This window comes from Physeter macrocephalus, chromosome 20 (assembly GCF_002837175.3).
Source record: "Physeter macrocephalus isolate SW-GA chromosome 20, ASM283717v5, whole genome shotgun sequence".
Taxonomy (NCBI): domain Eukaryota; kingdom Metazoa; phylum Chordata; class Mammalia; order Artiodactyla; family Physeteridae; genus Physeter; species Physeter macrocephalus.
Genome location: NC_041233.1, coordinates 2,243,996 through 2,264,099, shown reverse-complemented (window position 1 = coordinate 2,264,099; position 20,104 = coordinate 2,243,996). Strand labels below are relative to the sequence as shown.

Sequence of the window (20,104 nt, the reverse complement as noted above, 5' to 3'; positions counted from 1 at the left end):
CCATCCACCTCACTACAAATAACTCAATTTTGTTTATTTTTATGGCTGAGTAATATTCCATTGTATATATGTGCCACATCTTCTTTATCCATTCATCTGTCGATGGACACTTAGGTTGCTTCCATGTCCTGGCTATTGTAAACAGTGCTGCAATGGACATTGTGGTACATGACTCTTTTTGAATTATGGTTTTCTCAGGGTATATGCCCAGTAGTGGGATTGCTTGGTCATATGGTAGTTCTATTTTTAGTTTATTGAGGAACCTCCATACTGTTCTCCATAGTGGCTGTATCAATTTACATTCCCACCAACAGTGCAAGAGGGTTCCCTTTTCTCTACACCCTCTCCAGCCTTTATTGCTTGTAGATGTTTTGATGATCGCCATTCTGACCGGAATGAGGTCAGTATAGTTATTTTCACAATGTTGATTCTTCCAATCCAAGAACATGGTATATCTCTCCATCTGTTTGAATCATCTTTAATTTCTTTCATCAGTGTCTTACAGTTTTCTGCATACAGGTCTTTTGTCTCCTTAGATAGGTTTATTCCTAGGTATTTTATTCTTTTTGTTTCAGTGGTAAATGGGAGTGTTTCCTTAATTTCTCTTTCAGATTTTTCATCATTAGTGTATAGGAATGCAAGAGATTTCTGTGCATTAATTTGTGCATTAATCCTTTAATTAATCCATTAATTAATCCATTAATCTGTGCATTAATCCAACTACTTTACCAGATTCATTGATTAGCTCTAGTAGTTTTCTGGTAACATCTTTAGGATTCTCTATGTATAGTATCATGTCATCTGCAAACAATGACAGTTTTACTTCTTCTTTTGCGATTTGGATTCCTTTTATTTCTTTTTCTTCTCTGATTGCTGTGGCTAAAATTTCTAAAACTATGTTGAATAATAGCGGTGAGAGTGGGCAACCTTGTCTTGTTCCTGATCTTAGTGGAAATGGTTTCAGTTTTTCACCACTGAGAACGATGTTGGCTGTGGGTTTGTCATATATGGCCTTTATTATGTTGAGGTAAGTCCCCTCTATGCCTACTTTCTGAAGGATTTTTACCATAAATGGGTGCTGAATTTTGTGGAAAGCTTTTTCTGCATCTGTTGAGATGATCATATGGTTTTTAGCCTTCAGTTTGTTAATATGGCGTATCACATTGATTGATTTGCATATATTGAAGAATCCTTGCATTCCTGGGATAAACCCCACTTGATTATGGTGTATGATCCTTTTAATGTGCTGTTGGATTCTGTTTGCTGGTATTTTGTTGAGGATCTTTGCATCTATGATCATCAGTGATATTGGCCTGTAGTTTTCTTTTTTTGTGACATTTTGTCTGGTTTTGGTATCAGGGTGATGGTGGACTCATAGAATGAGTTTGGGAGTGTTCCTCCCTCTGCTATATTTTGGAAGAGTTTGAGAGGGATAGATGTTAGCTCTTCTCTAAATGTTTGATAGAATTCACCTGTGAAGCCATCTGGTCCTGGGCTTTTGTTTGTTGGAAGTTGTTTAATCACAGTTTCAATTTCAATGCTTGTGACTGGTCTGTTTCTATTACCACTGATCTTTTGACCATCTCCATAGGTTTGCCTTTTCAAGAATGTCATATTGTTGGAATTATCTAGTATGCAGCGTTTTCAGATTGGCTTCTTTCATTTAGCAATATGCTTTTCACATTCACCCATATCTTTTCATGCTTGACAGCTCATTTTTCTTAATCACTGAAGAATATTCCATTGCCTGAATATACCACAGTTTGTTTATCCATTCATCTTGAAGCACATCTAGGTTGCTTCCCGTTTCTGGATCTCATTTACCGAAGAGTATGATTGCTGGATCTTTTGGTAAGATGATGCTTAGTTGCGTAAGGATCTGCCGCATCGTCTTCTGAAATGGCTGAGCGGGTTTGCATCCCCACCAGCAAAGCGTGAGAGTGCCTCTCACACCACAGCCCACTCAGCAGTTGCTATTGTAGGTACGTAGTGATATTTCATCGTTGTCTTAATTTGCAATTTCCTAATGACAAATGATGTTGAGCATCTCTCCATACGCTTATTTGCATCTGTACATCTATTTCGGTGAGGTGTTCTCCCAACCAGTTTTGGCCTCTTTTAATGACAAAAAAAAACCCCAAAGATTTTCTTTTTAGGAAACCTAGTCTTTACTCTCCTTTCTGAGGCAGAGGGCTTACTCTTCACATCCCATTGAGTGCCAGTGGCTGGAGCTCCTGGCCCAAGCCTTTTGCACAGCTGCAGGGAGAGGACTGCCCTGTGCTGGGCTCACCGAGAATACAGCTGCCCCCTGCCCAGCTGGCCTTGGAGAGGATCCTCCCAGCCAGGCGCCTGGATGGGAGGACTCAGTGAGGGACAGAGCCAGTACTAGCTTCCCCGCTGTACCTGTCAGCAGTGCCCCTTGGCCCACCTCAAGCCTGTCTGGTGGCACTGAGGGTGTTGCCTGAGGTGAGGCGGCCACCTCTGGTTCTTCTCTGATGGCTCTAATCCTGTCCTGATGACTTCAAGGATTGACCTAACTCCAGTTTGCCTTCATATTTTTTTGCCACGTGTAAGCCTGACCTGGAGGTAGAAGCACGACCATCCTTCCTGGTTCCCGTCTCTGAGGACAGGATTCCCTGTGGCTTGAAGATCTAGGCCCAAAAGGGACTCCTGGGGTAGCTCTGCTGTCATCTGAGCACAGAAGTCAGGCTGCTGTGGCCTCTCACTGACAAGCTGGTGGCTGGAAATCGAGCGTGCCGGAGGGAACTGAGGCCATCAGCCAAGTGATGAAAAATGGTCATCTCGATTCTGCTTATGAGGTTCCTGGGCTAGTCAAGTCCATGGGGACAGAAAGTAGAAGGGTGGCTGCCAGGGGCAGGGGAGGGGAAATGAGGAGTTAGTGTGTAATGGATGCAGAGTTTCACTTTTGCAAAATGAAGCAGTTCTGGAGCTGGCTGGAGGTGACGGCTGCGCAGCGATGTGAATGTGTTTATGTCACTGAACTCTACGCTGAAAAAGTTTAAAATGGTAAAATTTACCACAATTTTTTAAAGAGTAAAAGAAGGAATATTCTGAAGGGGGAAAAAATAATGCCTTGATATCCACGTGGTTAATAATCCAGGTGTTTGAGCTACGACTTCTTGACGGGAAGTCTGGAGAACCAAGTTTTATCAACACAGCCAGAATTTCCCTCTGCTTAACCTCCCTGCTCTTCCAAAGGCCAGACTTGTGAGCCAGGGAAAGAAAGGGGACACGTGTCACCACCATGCTCGAGGATGAGCACACCCAGGCCATGACAGGAAGACTATTCCGGCTGCTCCTTTTCCACCACCCACCCGACCGAGCCCCAGTTAGGTGGGCTCCGGGGAGCCGCACGGGTACGCCCAGACCCTCTGTCTCGCTCTCTGAGGGTGCTCCAGGCAGAGGCCTGGGGTGTGGAGCCGGGGCTTCCTGGGCCTGGGCCTGCGGGCGAGCGGGGAGAACCCACTTAGCGCGGGCCTTCTCCAGCGAGGTGCTCGGAGCTCGCCGCGGTCGGCGGAGTGCAGGAGGACCACGCGGTCCTTGGAGGTGGGCAGCTGGTCATCCATCACCACGTCCAGCCGCTGGCTGGGCTGCCGGAACTACAGCCGGGGTGGAGGCCAAAACTGAGCGGGGAGGCCCTCGGGAGGCCCACCACACCTGCAAATGCTGACGGCTTTCCTCCCCTCAACTGGACCATGCTGCCCTGCGGTCGAGGAAAACCAGTCCTGGGTTCCATGGGGGGGGCCCCCTGGACCTGGAGCTGAGCTGGCCCACCAGTGACACGGGCCGAAGGCTCGGTGTCCCCACGCAAGGCTGGGGCGAGCGGGACGGGTCCTCCGTGGACCCTCCACGGCCCTGCATCAGCTCTTCTCTCACGGGGGTGGGCGGTGTAGGCTTGGTCCGCCCACAGCTGGACCTCCACCCCTCCCTGCAGGCAGTTTCACGTTCTGACCCAGGTGTTCCCTACTCATCTGGAGGTGGAGGCTCTAAGACACAGAGAGAGGCTGTAGTGGGACAGCTGGACGTTTGTGCCAGGTGTGACGCGTGAGGGGCGCGTGTGTGCGCGCATACGTGCCTGCACGTGTGTTTTTTTTTTGTTAATTTTTATTTTCTATTGGAGTATAGCTGATTAACAGTGCTGTGATAGTTTCAGGTGCACAGCAAAGCGACTCAGCCGTACCTATACCTGTATCCATTCTCCCCCAGACTCCCCTCCCATCCAGGCTGCCACATAACATTGAGGCGAGTTCCCTGCTGCACGTGTGTTCTCACGCTCTCACACGCATGTGCTTGTGTGTTCGTGCACTGTGTGCAAGAGCTTGCGTGCCTCCGTGCGCGCACATGTGTGCGTGTGCCTTGTCATCCAGTCGGCCGAGAGAGAGATCTAGGGGAAGAAGACGGAGACAGAGAGGCTCGGCCGTGGCCCCCGAGCCATTTATTTGCAGTGCTGCTGGGTGTCCTGAGAATCCTCGGGCTCAGTGACTCGTAGCGGGCCTGCGCTCTCCTCGCAGAGTTGTGTGCATTTAAGGAATATGCCCCTCTGGGCCCTGGTGAGGGGCCCGAGCGGTATGTGTAGGAGCACCGTGTGGGCATGCTGTCACCGGCCCCAGCTGGGCTCCCCGTGGGGCTTTATCCTCCCAACCGTGTCACCCCAGGCTTCCCTGGGGGCAGAGGCACTGTGGAGCAGTGTGCTTGCTGGCCAGGCTGGGCCTCGGGCTCCCTGGAGCTGGGGCCAGGGCTGGGGGCGCTCAGGGCCGGCTATCCAAGGGAGCGCTGGCTCAGAGGGCATTGCCGGTGGCAGAGAGAGGGCCCCATCAGCCCGGGGGCCAGGACTGTGGGTGAGGACAGGAGAGGAGAGGGAGGAGGGGCTCACTTCCGGCGCCCCTCTCCCCACGGGGGAGATGACAGTATTGTCACCAGACATCAGCAGGTGACTGACAGGCAGCCAGCAGGGCCAGGCCCCACAGCAGCGAAAGGGCTGGAATCCGAACTCAGATTGCGGCTGCAGAGACCGGAGGGCTGGGTTGGCCCACAGGAGAAGGGGCGGTGCTGGGCCGAAGGGAAAGGAGGAGGGCTGTGTCTGCACCTGCGCCTCCTTTGAAGGATCCCTTTTTGTTCTAGGAGAGCCTGCAACGTCATTTCTCCTTTTTTCAGGTAGGATGTGAAGGCCCAGGGCCACCAGGAAAACTGTGTGAGGTCCTCACTTAGTAAGCAGAGGGGCGTGTGTCAATAGCTGGTCAGAGCTTCTGCAGGGCTGGGGGCGGAGGAAGTAGCTGGTGAAAGGGAGGTGCGAACACGCAGGCGCAGGCGAAGCCCGGGGCAGGACCCCCCCACCAGGGGATCCCGACAGGAGATGCCGCTGTGATGTTCCCAGCTTTTATTTTTAAACGCACTCATGTCTCCAAACCTATATTTCTTTAATAAGGAGACTCAGTTTGTGAGAAACAATCCAGTTCCCGGGAGGTATAGTCGTTTCAGACCATTTATGCTTAAAGCCCAAGAAACTCCAGATACTAAAACCCTTAACAAATGCGCCTCCAGATTTGTCAAAACACCTTAGACTTTTCCTGCATACTCCCTGAAAGGGTTCACGGCAGAACGCCTGCAAGGCTCTCCTAACACTTCGGGGGTTATCCCTTGACGAAGTGCGGTTGGGTCTAGGGGCACTTCTTTCTAGGGTTCCCACGCAGCTGGAGAGACCCATGGCATCACACTGGGCCCCTAAGAGGTCAGTCCGCTGGCCAGGGTTCCCCCTTACCTGGAAATGGAATATCCCTGCGTAACCCGGGCCACAGCTTTGGTCCTGGGGGACAGTTGTAGCCAGTGCCTTTTCATTAAGCGTAAGGGAGACAACGGCAGCTAACAGCCAGCAGTCGCCTGCAGGATGAAAGCCAGAAATCAGTGTTCGCCACCAATTCACAAGAAACAGGAAAACTCGAGGCCAGAAAGGGATGTTGGGGCATTCCAGATGTGGCCACATCTTTTCTGTATTTAAAAGAGCGGACAGGGCTTCCCTGGTGGTGCAGTGGTTGAGAGTCCGCCTGCCGATGCAGGGGACGCGGGTTCGAGCCCCGGTCCGGGAAGATCCCACGTGCCGCGGAGCGGCTGGGCCCGTGAGCCATGGCCGCTGAGCCTGCGCGTCCGGAGCCTGTGCTCCGCAACGGGAGAGGCCACAACAGTGAGACGCTCGTGTACCACAAATAAAACAAATAAAAATAAAAAAGAGTGGACAGAATCAGAATAGCAGCAAATACCTCCGTCCTCCCTTCTGCTTCCCCTCCTGACTCTTCTGTTGCCCAGTTTGTTGTAAACAACTGTCATTGTCTTGGCAATCTTACAGGATATGCTTGCTTGGGTTTCAGACATACTTGCACATCGGCGCTGTGTAGTTCCAGAGCCGTAACTTCCGGGGGCCGAGGCTGCAGACGGTAACCTCAGCAGGACTAGGTAGCAGGCACGGCATAGCTGTAGCTCAGGAGCACCTGCGGCCTTTGGGGGGGCCTCAGAGATCGCGCCCTGCAGTGCCTGGGGAGGACGTTTCTGGGACCGATGCCTCCCCCCAACCTAGACTCAGTTTAGTTATAGATAATGGTAGCTCTGTGGGTATTTGCTTTCAATTATCTTGCATTTTCAAGATCTGTTGACCTACTGATTTCCCCAACTACGTCTTCAGGTTAACACACATGTAGAGGAGAACTCCAAAGCGCAATCAAACGTGAGACGATATTTGGTCCGTGTCGTGCGAGACTCCTGCGGCCTCCATCCGCCTGCCCTGAGAACGGAGCGAGCGCCGCCTCTGCGTCCAGCCGTGTTTCGATGCTGCCTATGAAACACGCGTGAGCAGAGGTCTGGGAGGATCCAGTTAACGGGCAGGGCAGGACCTCCACGTTTATCCCACATCTGTTTGCTCTCTGTAGATAACGCCACGGCCGATGGAACTCGAGACCCCAGCACACTCCGCTGGGCCTCCTGAGAGGCACGTTCCTGGCAAGTGCCGTGTGCGCTGGACTCGGGCCTTGTCAAATGACCCCTCCTGGTTGCTGTCCACCGGCAAGAGACTCCCAGAGGGCCTCGTGTCAGGAAAGCTGCTTCGGAGGCCCTCCGCTTCTGGCTTTCCCTAGGGTGTCACCGGCGGGGCGCCTACCACCGGTTGCTGATGCATTAGCTGGTCTTTGGCAGCCGGGCCTGGCTTGGGGGAGGTGCAGAGGGGAAGGGACAGAGACTGGAGGCTCTCAGCGCCCTTTGTTCTGCAGAGCTGACCGTGTGCCCTCCAGGTGACCGTCCCTGCTTTCAGCTCTCAGTGGCCAGGACGGGCCAGAGCTGGATGGAGTGAGCTCCTGCAGTAAGCTGACCTCCTCCACCCTCTTCTCCAAGTTTTGCCTTTGCCAGCGTAGGGAATTGTGTGTATTTTCCGGGTCTGAGAGTCTATTCAGTCGAATTGCTCTGAGCTTTTGAAGGGGGAGATTCAGAAGCCAAAGTTATTTGCACAATTTAAACAAAGGGAAAAACGAGATTGCTTTGTCTCTGTTGGGTGGGTACTGATGGGTGGGGTCGGCCATACTAGCACTGCACTGCCGTCAGGAGACGGCACCCCTGCAGGTCAGGCTGTTGGACGGCTGGGTGGAAGGTTGCACGCAGGGGGCGCTAACGGGCAGGGGGCAGGCAACGGTGCGGTCCTGTTCTGCTTCTGTTTTGGGGCTGCAGGGCCATTTGATGGTGACCCTTCGTAAGGTACACGTATGCTATGAACAGTATTGGATGTCATGGAAGTGTTACAAAATGATATTTGTAATCAACCACCAGCCAACCACACATGTTTACACCAATGTGACAAACCAAAACTGTGAAAAATAAAGGCACCCGTTCCATGATTTTCTACTGAAGAGCAACGTAGGGGCGTAGGGGGAGGGCAGGCAGAGGAAGAGGCGGGTGGAGAAACGAGAGGGGAGACGTGGGAACAGGGGCAGGGACACCCTCCTAGGGGCCGGACTTCGGTGAATGAATGCCGATCTGAATGCAATCTTTTTGAGAGGTCAGAGTTACATCTAGAACAATTCCACCATCTAGCTCCCTGTGGTGTATCTATGATCCACCAACTCTGTCTCTCAGCTGTCATCCCTCTAGCTTTGTGGCTTCCGGGTTCTGGGTGAGGGGGGCTTGGTCACTCAACATGGAGGTTCCAGCATGGCCCACTTTAACCATTAGACCATCGTGGTGGTAGCTCAGCTGTAAGTGAGTTTGCTCCACTGGTATGGTTTTTAGGTCTCTCTCTTTCTCTCTTTTTTTAAAATATAGATAGAATAAAGGTAACCCCAGCCCAATTTTAGACTAAATCCTGAAATGCAGGGCCCAGTTTAACTGGCTTGGGGATGCTCTCAAGTCGGTTGCAGGAAGGAGAGTGGATTGCTTCGGTGGCGAGCGGGACTTCCCCAAAGGATGAGCCCCTGAGAGGCAGGGTGGCGTCAGGGTTCAGAGCCCGTTCGGATCCTGTCCGTCACTCCTGTGACTTTGGATAAGGCACTCAGCTTCCCTCAGATCTGGTTTCTCTTCCGTAAAATTGGAAGGGAGGTTGGGAAGATGAAATGAGGCAACGTGCACTTAGGAGAATGCATGGCAGGCGCCGAGTTCATATACGTGAGTGTTAGCCTTGGTCAGGGTGCAGGAGAGCCAGGCCAGGGCACCGGGAACCTCTGTTCCCTGTAAACTCCTGGGCTGCGAGCCTGGACCAGGGGGGCATCCATCCGCTGGAGGAACGACGACGCAGGGGGCTTTTTTCCTATATTTGATTTTTCCCAGGAAGGGACAAGAAGAGGTGAAAGCCTGCCGTGACCCTATTCCTCGCAGACCTGGGTTTGTCCCTGGTTGGTCACACCCCTGGGGAGAGGTCCTGCCTTCTGAGAACCCCCATGCGCCCTCTGACCAGATAGACTCCCGACCCTCCTGGCTGCACAGAGGACCACGCACTGAGGCTTCACATCGCTGCTCAGGGGCCCTGGGCTAGGAGCCGGGGCCGCAGGTTTGAACCCCAGCTCCACACCCATGAGCTCTGTGCCCTCCGTGGGCTTCAAATTCCTCCTGTTACAGTGAAGTAATACCCACACCACAGGCCTGGGATTCAGCACAAATTCCCCCTCACTCCCCTCCAGCTTCTTTCTTCTTTTAACTACACATTTAGGTGAAAATTTTTATATATCTATAGATTATGTGCACATATCGCTCATATAATTTTATCACAGTGCATTATATATTTTATCATATATTACACACAATCATATAGGTGTATGTAATAGAATTATATATATAAAACATGGAGAGATATGTATAAAACATTAACAAAAGGTTTTTGAGAGCATTTATATAAAATTCATATCTTCTTTCCATTTTCTGAGGCGTCAGGCTCCATTCCTGGCATGGACTACAGTCACGAACAAGAGAGAGAAAGTCCCTGCAGAGTGACTGCGGCCAGAGCCCTGAACAGATGTACAAGCTGGGGAGGGACAAAGCACCAGGACAGACTGACGGCAGGGGATGGGCTGTTTCAGAGGCAGCGGGCAGTTGACAGGCATCGTGTGACCGTCCAGGGAGGGGAATCAGCAAATCAGGGGATGTGGATGAAAGTTCTGCACACAGCGGATGCCCCATCTTTTTTTTTTTTTTTTTTTTTGGCTGCATTGGGTCTTTGCTGCTGCGCACGGACTTTCTCTCGTTGCGGCGAGCGGGGGCTACTCTTCATTGCGGTGCGCGGGCTTCTCATTGCAGTGGCTTCTCTTATTGCAGAGCACGGTCTCTAGGCGCTCAGGCTCCAGTAATTATGGCACGTGGGCTCCGTAGTTGTGGCTCACGGGCTCTAGAGCGCAGGCTCAGTAGTTGTGGTGCACAGGCTTAGTTGCTCCGCGGCATGTGGGATCTTCCCGGACCAGGGCTCGAACCCATGTCCCCTGCATGGGCAGGCGGATGCTTAACCACTGTGCCACCAGGGAAGTCCCCCATCATTTTAACTGGGTCCAAATGCACTTAGGTGAGTGAGGGACTTTCCCCACCTAGTTCCAGAAATGAGGGCTGGAGACAGCCACTTGCCACCAGGTCTGGGTGGACGCCTGGGGAAGAGCTTTGTCCTTAACTGCTTTCCACAAGCTTCCCAGGACCCTGCTTCTCCTCTAGTCTGTGTCTTAAAGGGCCAGAAGAGGGTGGTGATTTCTTTGAAGGAAGGAGGCATTCCCAGGCTAAAGTGTAGAATGATGGGGCTCTCTTTGCAGCCTCCAGGATGTGCCAGCCCAGGGGTTTATTAGTTTAAAAAATATCCCAGGGACTTCCCTGGTGGTCCAGTGGTTAAGAATCCGCCTTCCAATGCAGGGGACATGGGTTCGAGCCCTGGTCGGGGAAATAAGATCCTACATGCCCCAGGGCAACGAAGCCCGCGCGCTCCAACTACTGAGCCCGCGCTCCTCAACTAGAGAGAAGTCTGCGTGCTGCAAAGAAGATCCCGCGTGCTGCAGCTAAGACCCGACACAGCCAAATAAAATTTAAAAATAAAAATATCCCAGCAAACTCAGCCAGGAGATTTTCTGAAGAGCACTGTGCCATTGATGTAGGACAAACCCAGGCCTGGCAGAGGGCTGGCTGACATCCTGAACACCAGCCCTAAAATTCCTGCCTCTTTCCAAGTAGTCTTGGCATCATATGACAGCAGGAAGGGCAGCTGCAGGTGAGGGGCAGCTCCTTTGTGCCCGTGCCCTGCCTTGCCCGTGAGGATCCCCCCGCCCCCATGTTCTCTCTCTCTCTCCCTGACCTCAGCGCCCAAGGGCTTTTGCATGTGGGAAGGTGCAAACCAGAGCCCTCCCCTTCCCGATCGGCGGGTCAGGCCGGCCATCTGACTTCTCCAGGCTGTGTTCTTATCTGTCACGTGAGACATATACCCCCCTCCTCCAGACGGGACATTTTGGCCCGTGGTAGAATCTGTGTTGGAGCCCCTGCCCGCAAGGGCAGCCCAGGAGTCCCCGGGGGCCCTGTTGCACGGCCCCCAGGCCCTCCCAGGGGAGTCGCTCCAGGGCCCGCAGGAGTAGCAGTGCATTTGGAATGGAGTGTGAAGGTTAGCAGACGCTGCCCAGCCCCGGCTGGGCCCCCGGCACACGATGGGCTGTGGGCGTGAAGGCCCCTCCTCCCCTCCCTGCTGTCCGCCCGTCCCCGACTTCTGCGGCCCTGCCTGCCTCACCAGCTCCACCAACTGCACCTGCAGGTGCCCCCGCCTCCCAGCTCTTGTCTTGCAACTGGTTGTTTCTGTCCAGGAGAGTTTTATCAAATTGCATCAAACTGTGCGTTGAGGGAGAAAAATACAAAAAAAGAGAAAACGCGGAAATTCTCGTCAAGCCAATGCCGATCAGCCATCAGGTGTAAGCTGGTGAGATCGTCACGTGTGGCGGACGCCTCCGTCCGGCGCTGCCGTGAGTCGGTGCAGCCCTGTGCTGGTCACGGGGCTCCGTGCACGCGCGTGGGGAGGGCGCCGTGGGGGAGTGTCGGACGCCCACGTGCCTCGTGGCACGTGTGCTGACAGGTGCGGGTGCCTCCTGTGCTGAATGTGTGACGTGCGTAGGCACGTGGAGTGCGTGAGCCCACGCGTGCGCCCCGTGCGCGCTCCCGTGCGCGGCGCTTATGCCTGGGGGTCCTGCATATGCGCGTGGGCCCCAGAGGTGTGTTTGTTAGTGAGAAATGCTGTCTGGGGGCTTGAGGGCGAATTACCTGAAACCGCCGTCCTGTGAAGGGAGGATCAGAGGGGTCTCCACAGACCTGAGGTGACCCCAGACGGCGGCGTGGGGACCCGGGGAGGGAGGCCGGGCTGGGCACCAGCAGCTGGTTTCCCTGGAGGACTTGGGACCGAGCGTCCAGGAATGTTTGCTTTCAGGGCCTGTACGGTTCACCTTGTACCTCATTAGGGGCTCAGCCAAACACACAGATTTTTCTCTATTAAGTACTTCATTGTAAAAGGGAAAAGCCGCATTTCTAACAAGGTTGGAGAGGCTGGGCCCTGCGATCCACGGCTGTGCGCTGATCTCGGCCGTGTGCCCAGGGCAGTTGAGGCACGGGGGGACCTGGAGCGCTATGGCCTCTGGGGGCAGGGCAGCCCCAAAGGGAGCCCCGCTGTGCAGGGAGGTCTCGACCACGTGCTGTGGTGCACGCAGGCTGCCAGGGGCCGTCAGCCCAGGCTCGAGGGGGGGCCGGGGCCTTCAGGAGGCCGAAGAGTCAGGAGGGAATTGCATGGAAGCAGGCAGACAGGGAGTCGGGGGGCGAAGGGAAGCCGAGGCGCTCGTGAGTTGAGGGGCTCGGGCTACAGGCGCAGAAGGCAGGCCCTCGGCTGCACTGCACCCTGGCTGTGTCCGCATCAGGCCGGAGACGCCCCGCCAGATCCACAGCCCTCCCCGCGAGGCCTGGGGCGGGCTCCCCGCCGGGCGACCTCCCCTGCTTACCCCAGCCCCAGGCCCGGGCTCCCGCTCGGTGCCTCCTAGCCCTGGGCTCCCGGGGGGACGGGGTGCCTCTCCCGCACCCCCGGATGTCCCGTGACTTTCCTGGCTCTGGTTGCTCTCGTGCAGCACTCCCCGGCCCCCAGGCAGGGCTGTGTTTGCCAAGAAGGTGGTGCTGGCAGAGCGCCCGCCCCACGTTCCCACTGGACGGCCGGGCAGTCGCTGCTGGGACACGCGGCAAGTGAGGGCTGAGGAGAAAGGCAGACGGCGCCCGAGCCACGGAGGCTCCCAGAGGGACGCCGCGGCTCTTCCCGTAGGCCTGCTGCCCTGGCTGACCCCATCCCGGGGACCCCGGGCTCTGTCCTGCCGGAGCAACCTCAACCCCCACCCAGGTCCTTGCTTCTGATGTCACAGACGTGTGTAAGACGGGACGCAAAGCCCCTGCCCTCCCTGAGTAGGAGACACGCAGACTGTGTTTCTGGGAGTGAAGACAGAGGGGGTGAACTCAGCCGCAGACCAAGCAAAGGGCAGAACGGGTTCTGAAAGTGAATGCAGGAAGGACAGCTGCCCAGTTAGGATACGTCAAAGCGGAGCGTGGAGGGGCCCGAGGTGTCAGGCCTTTGGGTGGGAGCCTCGCCCATCATTCAGGGCGACACTGAGCAGCTCAATGTTAAGGTGAGCACCTCCCAGAGCCGAGGTCTGGGGCACTGGAATCCCTTGGGGGGTCCCGGGGGCCCTCGTTCCAGGAGGGGACAAAGACAGTCTCCAGCCCGCACGCCCTTATCGTGGAGCAATTGAAACTTTGGCAAAGAGCAGGCGAGCTGTAGGCTCCAGAATGACACCTGAAGCCAGGGGGTGACCACGTAGGCTGGAGGGTGGGCGCCCTCCTGGACGGGGGTGACGGCGTTGGGTTCCAGTCATACCAGCGGCCGAAGCTCTGGGGCGGTGCCCGGCTCGGTCATGAACTGCCTGCGCGCGCGAACCGTCCGGCGCCAGCTTCTCCTTCGGTAGAACGGGGATGATGACAATGCCTGGATCTTAGGGCTGTTTGGGGGTAAGTGAGATAATCCTGCAACAGTCAGTGTTGGCGGGTCACAGTAACTGTTGGCTGATATCATTGTTTAGAAGGTGAGACAGAAGGTGCTGGAAGCTGAGAGTGCAGTGGGGTATGGGATGAACGAGGGCCTGCCTCTCAGAAGACTTGGGCACCGAGGAGGGACACAGGCAGGTCATTACATTAAAACAGCATGAGCGCTGAAATAGGACGGCCGACAGTGCTTCAGGGAGCCAGGAAGGCCTGGTGGGCGAGGCCCCCTGAGCAAAAGCCCAAATTCCCCAAGCAGAGGAGGGCCTCCCAGATCGACGGGGCGTCCCGGTGGGAGGGTCCAACCGCGGGGAGGGGCGGCGGGTGCAGAGCAGCCCGGGGACAGGGGCTGTGTGGGAGCCTGGGCCTCACTCCTGGCTAATGCTGAGCCCACTGAGGGCGCCGAGCAGGGCATGGCAAGGTCCCTGGTGGCAGTAGGGGTGGCCTGACGGGCTGCGGCTGCAAGCAGGGAGACCAGTTAGGACGAAAGGAAGTGACTGGAATTTCTCAGAAGAAAGGCTGAGCCATTCCGTGATAGCCTTGTCAGACTTAGGAAAATACTGGACAACCAGAAGCGGCTTACGCCGGAACCAGGGCAGCATGGCATATAGATGTGCGCTCACACGCACACACATACACACACACAGTCTACAACGGGAAGTAGCGATAAAGGGCTAACCACCGCGTGGGACTTCCCTGGCATCCAGTGGGTAAGACTCTGCACTCCGGGAACTAGTTCCCGCACACGTGCCGCAACTGAGGAGCCCGCGTGCTGCAACGAATATCCCGTGTGCCGCGACTAAGACCCGGCGCAGCCAAAATGAATAAATAGATTAATTAATTAATTAATTTAAAAAAAAAGAGCTTACCACTGTGTAAATAACAGCTCATGGGTGCTTTGGGCCCGGCCCTGAAGAGGCCGGATGTTTTCGTGTGTGTTTGCTTGTTTAAAGTAGACACGTTATATATTTACAATATCGACATTATTTGAATGTGGGGAGATGGTGAGGTCGATGCGGTGCTCACGGTGAGATGAGATTCAGAGCTGTTGCAGTGAAAGCCACCGCAATCAGAGCAACAGCCGTCACTTGCTGAGCAACTTCCGTGTGCCAGACGTCGGACCTACGTTGGTCGTTAATTGTTCCCACCTTACAGGTGGGGAGACTGAGGCCTGGGACCACGGTCAGGGGTCACGTTAGCGGCAGGGTGGCACCAGCACTCAGGGTCTCCCCTTTAGGTCGGGCACCCTTAGCCTTGCCCACAGCGTCCTGTCCCCACAGGATCCACTCCCAGACCAGCAGCCTCCCTGGCGGAAGGAGAGCCAGCCGGCGCCCGGTCAGAGGTCGGGCCCGGACTAATCCAGCCCGGCAAATATTGATTCCTGGTCCCAGGCACCAGCTGGTGCCACGTGGGTCCATCACCTCCAGACTGCTGGTGGCAGGGGGCCTGCGGGGACACGGATGGTGGCTGCCCCCCAGGAAGGGAGATGGTTTGGGGAGAGAATCTGTACTTCACATGCCTCCTGTCTATGGCACAGGTCCTGAGCGCTCGCCGAGTGAGCTGCCGTCCACTCTGAGCGTTCTAGGCTCTGGCCAGAAGCCCCAGAGCACCTCGGGCGCAGTGTCTCAGCGTTAGCGCAAGGGATCTGCGGGGAGCAACCTCCCACCCGTTTCTGCGTGTTTGCCCTTGGGCTCTGGTGGGACATGTCAGCTGACACTTCCGGATAAGGCTTTGGCTTCCACTCACCACCTATGACAAGACCCTCTCTGATCCTGAGTCCCGGGCCTCGGCGGGGAATCATGGAGCCGGGGGCCGGGTGCAGCCAGACACCCTGGCCACCACCCAGAGCAGCCAGCTGCCCCCCCGAGCATCATTCCTGCCTTCAAACCGCATACCTTCTAGGGGACTCAGGAGATGTGCCTAAGTCCGGTTTGTGCATAGCCCACGCCTCCCAGCCCATCCTTTCCTTGATGGCCCCTCCTGGGCTGCTCAGCTGCACACCCCCTGTCTGTTGCCCACCTGCCCTGGCAGCACTCACCCCCGGCCTTTTCCACACGAAGGGGGTCTGGGGCCTCTCGCTGTAGAAGAGAGAGGAGCTGTTGGCTGGGAAGTCTGCATCCTCAAACAGAACGCCCTTCTGCAGACACGCCTGCCTCAGCTCCTCCAAGCTCTGGCCCGAGGAGTGGGTGATGCGGGCATCCTTGGGGGTGGGGGGCTCCTGAGGCCCTGGGGCCCGGTAGAGGTAAGGCATGGCTGTCCTCGGGCCAGCAGACTCGGGGGTCAGTGATGGATGGGGAGAGGTGAGATGCAGGTGCCAGTCAAAAGGAGCCAGTGTGGCAGCTCTGGGCTAAGTGGACCTTGGCCTCCGCCTGCTTTCCTGGGAACCTCTCTGTTAGACGGAAACGGGGCACACCCTGAGGGCAAACTGTCACAGAGCCCTCTCCCCTCCCAGGGGATCCTGTAGCGCAGCAGGACCTCTGAGGCTGAGCCGGGTTTGGGCGGAGGCAGGCGCTCTCTGCTTAATGCACGGGGGAGACCCCGGTGGGAGAGAGAGGGTGGCTTTATGGCAAAAGAGCGCAAGATACCAAACCGGTCCAGGAGGTGGCAGGCAGCGCAGGCTTTGCTGTGGGGAGAGGGCACGGGGTGATCTTCAGTCACCTCCTAAATCAGAGTCGCGGTGCTCTGTAGTCGGCAGAGAGCTTAGCGCATCACAATGAGGGTGGCTTTATGGCAAAAGAGCGCAAGATACCAAACCGGTCCAGGAGGTGGCAGGCAGCGCAGGCTTTGCTGTGGGGAGAGGGCACGGGGTGATCTTCAGTCACCTCCTAAATCAGAGAGTCGCGGTGCTCTGTAGTCGGCAGAGAGCTTAGCGCATCACAATGGTCCGTGTTGCACGGACAGCTTCCTCACAGCCTCCCATTTTGATTTAGAGCAGGGTTGGCAAACTTTGTCTGTAAAGAACCAGATAGTAGATCTTCTCGGCTTCGTGGGACGTGTAGTCTGTGTTGCAGCTCCTCAGCTTTGGGTTGTAGAGCAAAAGCAGCCACGATGCCGTGTGAACCAAACAGCGAGGCTGTGCCCCCATCCAACTCTACGTACAAAAGCAGAAGGGCTGGATTTCATCCAGACGGAGCTGGGTGGCTCTGACCCCCGACAGGGGCGCGCTCACAGTGGATGTCTGCCCCTCCTCCAGGGCAAGGATGCCTCTGTCTCCATCCTTCCTGGCAGCTGGTCTTGGAAAACAGTTGCAAAACCAGACATCACATTAATGAAATTCCTTGCCCTGCCGAACTCTACAAATAGGCTGTCGCGTTTGAGAAGAGATGATGTTCTGGGACGGCAGTTTAATAGAAATCTGAGTGGCCGCGCGAAGGCCCGGGGCTTCTAAGGGCTTCACCGTGGAGTCATGGGGTCTGGGGTTAATAGGTGTGGTTAGAAGCCTGTGGCCTGAGTTTTCACACGACCCCCAATTCCAGGAACGTTCACTTGCCTCCGCATACTTTCTGTCGAGAGAATCCTGCATATGGTCTACAGGGATTGTGCAGACACTGAAGTTGGGGGCATGTGGGTTGGACTCCCAGATTTGCCTGGGGTGACCTTGGGCAGGGCCTCTTTGCCCCGGTTCCTCAGTGACTCGGATGACGGGCGACTGTGAGGGCTGCGAGGGGTGGCTGGGAACAAACGGCCGGCAGGGTCCACGGGCCGGGTCAGGAGCTGCAGGTGCCCCCTTCCCTGTCCTATCTGTCCCTGTCCTGTGTATCCCCTGCCCCGCCCTAGACACCGGATCTCAGAGCCCCCTTCCTGAGCCTCTTGTGCCACCTCTAGTAAAGGCTTCTTACGTTTCTTTGGCCACACCATAAAGGATTCTGGAATAATTCTCTGCCAGAGACAGTGGAGCTGCCGGCGTCTTGTAAGACAGCTCTGTTTCCAGGTGATTAAGGAGAACAGCCAGGGAGACAGGTGCCGCAGCATGAGGGCCATCCATTTCTGTGACGCCTTGGTCAGGGAAATGATCAGCAGCTCAGATTTTTCAGAATTTCCCCCTTCAGGCGACCCCGAGACTGGGGGGAAGGACCTTGAAGTGAAATTCAACACACTCTCAATGTCGTAAAGGGTTTCCGTGATGCTGGACCCGCTCCAGGCTCCAGGGATGCATGTCCGTATACCGTGCCCCTACCTCTCCAGGCAAGGGCTCCTGTCCTGCCATGTTGGTCTCTCCTGTGGACTGGATAAACCCGTGTTTATTTAAAGCCTATCTTAGTTACTAGGTAATCAGAGACCGCATTGTCATTTGTGACTGAAGCAAAAACACCTGCGAGCGGGAAATACACTAAAAGGGCTTAGAGATGCCTTAGTCTCCTGGAGGTCGGCCCACACCCCTGCTCTCCAGGACATCATCCCAGCGCAGGGGGCCAGGCCAGCTGCCAGGACCCTGCCCCAGCATGCCTGCTCGCCGGCCCCTGCGAGGGTCTGCGGGGAGGGTCCGCAGGAAGGAGTGCTGCTGTCGGTGTCACCTGTCCACACGCCCCCGCCCGTGCCCGGCCACGTCCCAGGTGCAGGCACTTAGCAGAGCTTACTGCCTGGACTTAGGGCTGCATCCTAGCACGTCTGAGCCCGGCCCCAGCTCAGCCCGGTGGGTCAGAGCTGGATGCCCATTTGCTGTGGGAACTTGGAAAGCAGACACTGTACCTGAGCCTCTCAGGTGAATCTTCCAAACCTTTGCTTATTCTCTGGATGGCATATTTAGAGGAACTTGAGCCACGCGTTATGGGGGCCCAGTGGGATCTCAGCCTCCTGTGTGCAGCGCCCGCACACACGCAGAGAAGCGCTCTGCCCTCCCGGAGGGCAAGGCCCGTGGCTTTGCTCACAGACAGGACAGGACGGTGCACATTGCTTGTCACGAGGCCTGCCCACTTGTCACCAGCCTAGAGGCGTGCGTGGCATTGAGCCCTGTGGTGCCCGCGGGGACCACTCATCACTTTAGCTGCCTTCTCCTCCCCTGAACAGAACAACTGCTAAAGTGAACTCCAGCTTAACTCACCCTCACCCTGGCCCTGAGGCCTTCCTGTCCTTTCTTTCTCTCTCCTCCACACCCTCAGCTTGCAGAGGCCGCTGTGTTTCTCTTTCTCCAGAGAAGAGGCCCGAGTAAGCCCGGGGGTGGGGTGGTATGTGTGTATCAGGGCAGAGTGGGATGCAGGAAGCCCCCTGGGTGGGTCTCTGAGGCCTCTGGGCAAAACCCGGCAACAATGCTCTGAACCTTCACCTGGGCCAGAGACCTTGTCCTGGACTCCAGGGGGCCGGGAGTTGCGGTAGCAGAGCAGACTCTTCACCAGCACCAGGTGTTTTTTTGTTTGTTTTTTTTTTAACATATTTATTGGAGTATAATTGCTTTACAATGGTGTCTTAGTTCCTGCTTTACAACAAAGTGAATCAGTTATACATATACATATGTCCCCATATCTCTTCCCTCGTGGGTCTCCCTCTCTCCCACCCTCCCTATCCCGCCCCTCTAGGTGGTCACAAACGGGTATGCAAAACAGACGACCCCGCAGTGGGAATTGCTCTGTTTTGGGGGTCTGCGGGAGGCGGTCAGGAGCCTGCCTGCGGAGATGGGTGTAGCATGGCCCCGCTGCTTGCGTGTGGAGAAGAGGTGGCGGAAGATACAAGAGAGGAAGTGAGTCAGGTGGCTCACACAGGTGTCCAGGTGAGCAGGGCAGGTGTGGTAGGAGAGAAGGCGAGAAGAAGGGACAGATTGTCTTCGGAGAATCACTGCCCGGGCTTCCTCATGGGGGGGCAAGATGGGGCCTCCTGCTTTCAGACCTGAGCAAACGAACGAAGGAGGGGCAGGCCTGGAAGAAAGGTTCAAAACTTTGGTTCTGTTGAGCTAAAAATGCCCTCCTTATAATAGCTGGTGGGAGTGTAAACGGGTACAATTTTTTTGGAGAGCAGCTTATTAATATCTATCAAAGTTACAAATGCACACATTCTCTAAATCCAGCCACTCTCTCCTGGCAACTGATCCTGCAGACGGACCTCACCCCTGAAAAGTGAAGGTGTTCAAGCTTATCCATCTCGTTGCAGCATTGCTCACTTTAGAAACAAGTTGAAAAACACTCAGCGCCCACCACTCTGGGGAATGATAAAAATAATTATGGCCCAGCCGATCACGAAGTGGGATACCAGGCAGCCCCGGAGCAGAGCCATGAAGCCCTCCACGCTGACATGGAAGGTCTCCGATAGGTCGAGGCTCAGCACAGCATGCAGAGGACACTCCCATTTGTGGAGAAAGGGGGACCAGGATGTGCATTTACAGCTGCGTAAAGTTCTCTTGGAAATTACACAAGGCATAACGAGAGGGGTGGACTGAGTACAGTGAATACGTTTTTACTTGTAACCCTCCAGACTTACCTGGTTGAGTTTCTTTTTACGTTGAGACGCCCATGAAAGGGCAACGCCCGGTGGCGGTTAGACCTCAGGGCAGCTTCACGGAGGGAGGAGGCCCTGGCCGATGCCCCGTCACCCCCTCGCAGACCCCCAGTCCCTC

General features: G+C 55.5%; 1 protein-coding gene across 1 annotated transcript in view; it reads right to left on the bottom strand.

Annotated features, from left to right (window-relative positions):
* Window positions 1-15,811, bottom strand: part of CAPN9 (calpain 9) — a 22,426-nt gene extending 6,615 nt beyond the window's left edge. The window contains 9 exon segments of the mRNA XM_024117072.2: window positions 3,488-3,518; window positions 3,521-3,620; window positions 5,780-5,898; window positions 6,390-6,546; window positions 12,024-12,182; window positions 12,483-12,698; window positions 13,400-13,545; window positions 14,774-14,866; window positions 15,580-15,811. Coding sequence (XP_023972840.1) covers window positions 3,488-3,518; window positions 3,521-3,620; window positions 5,780-5,898; window positions 6,390-6,546; window positions 12,024-12,182; window positions 12,483-12,698; window positions 13,400-13,545; window positions 14,774-14,866; window positions 15,580-15,811 — 1,253 coding nt within the window.
* Window positions 15,812-20,104: the final 4,293 nt, after the last annotated feature.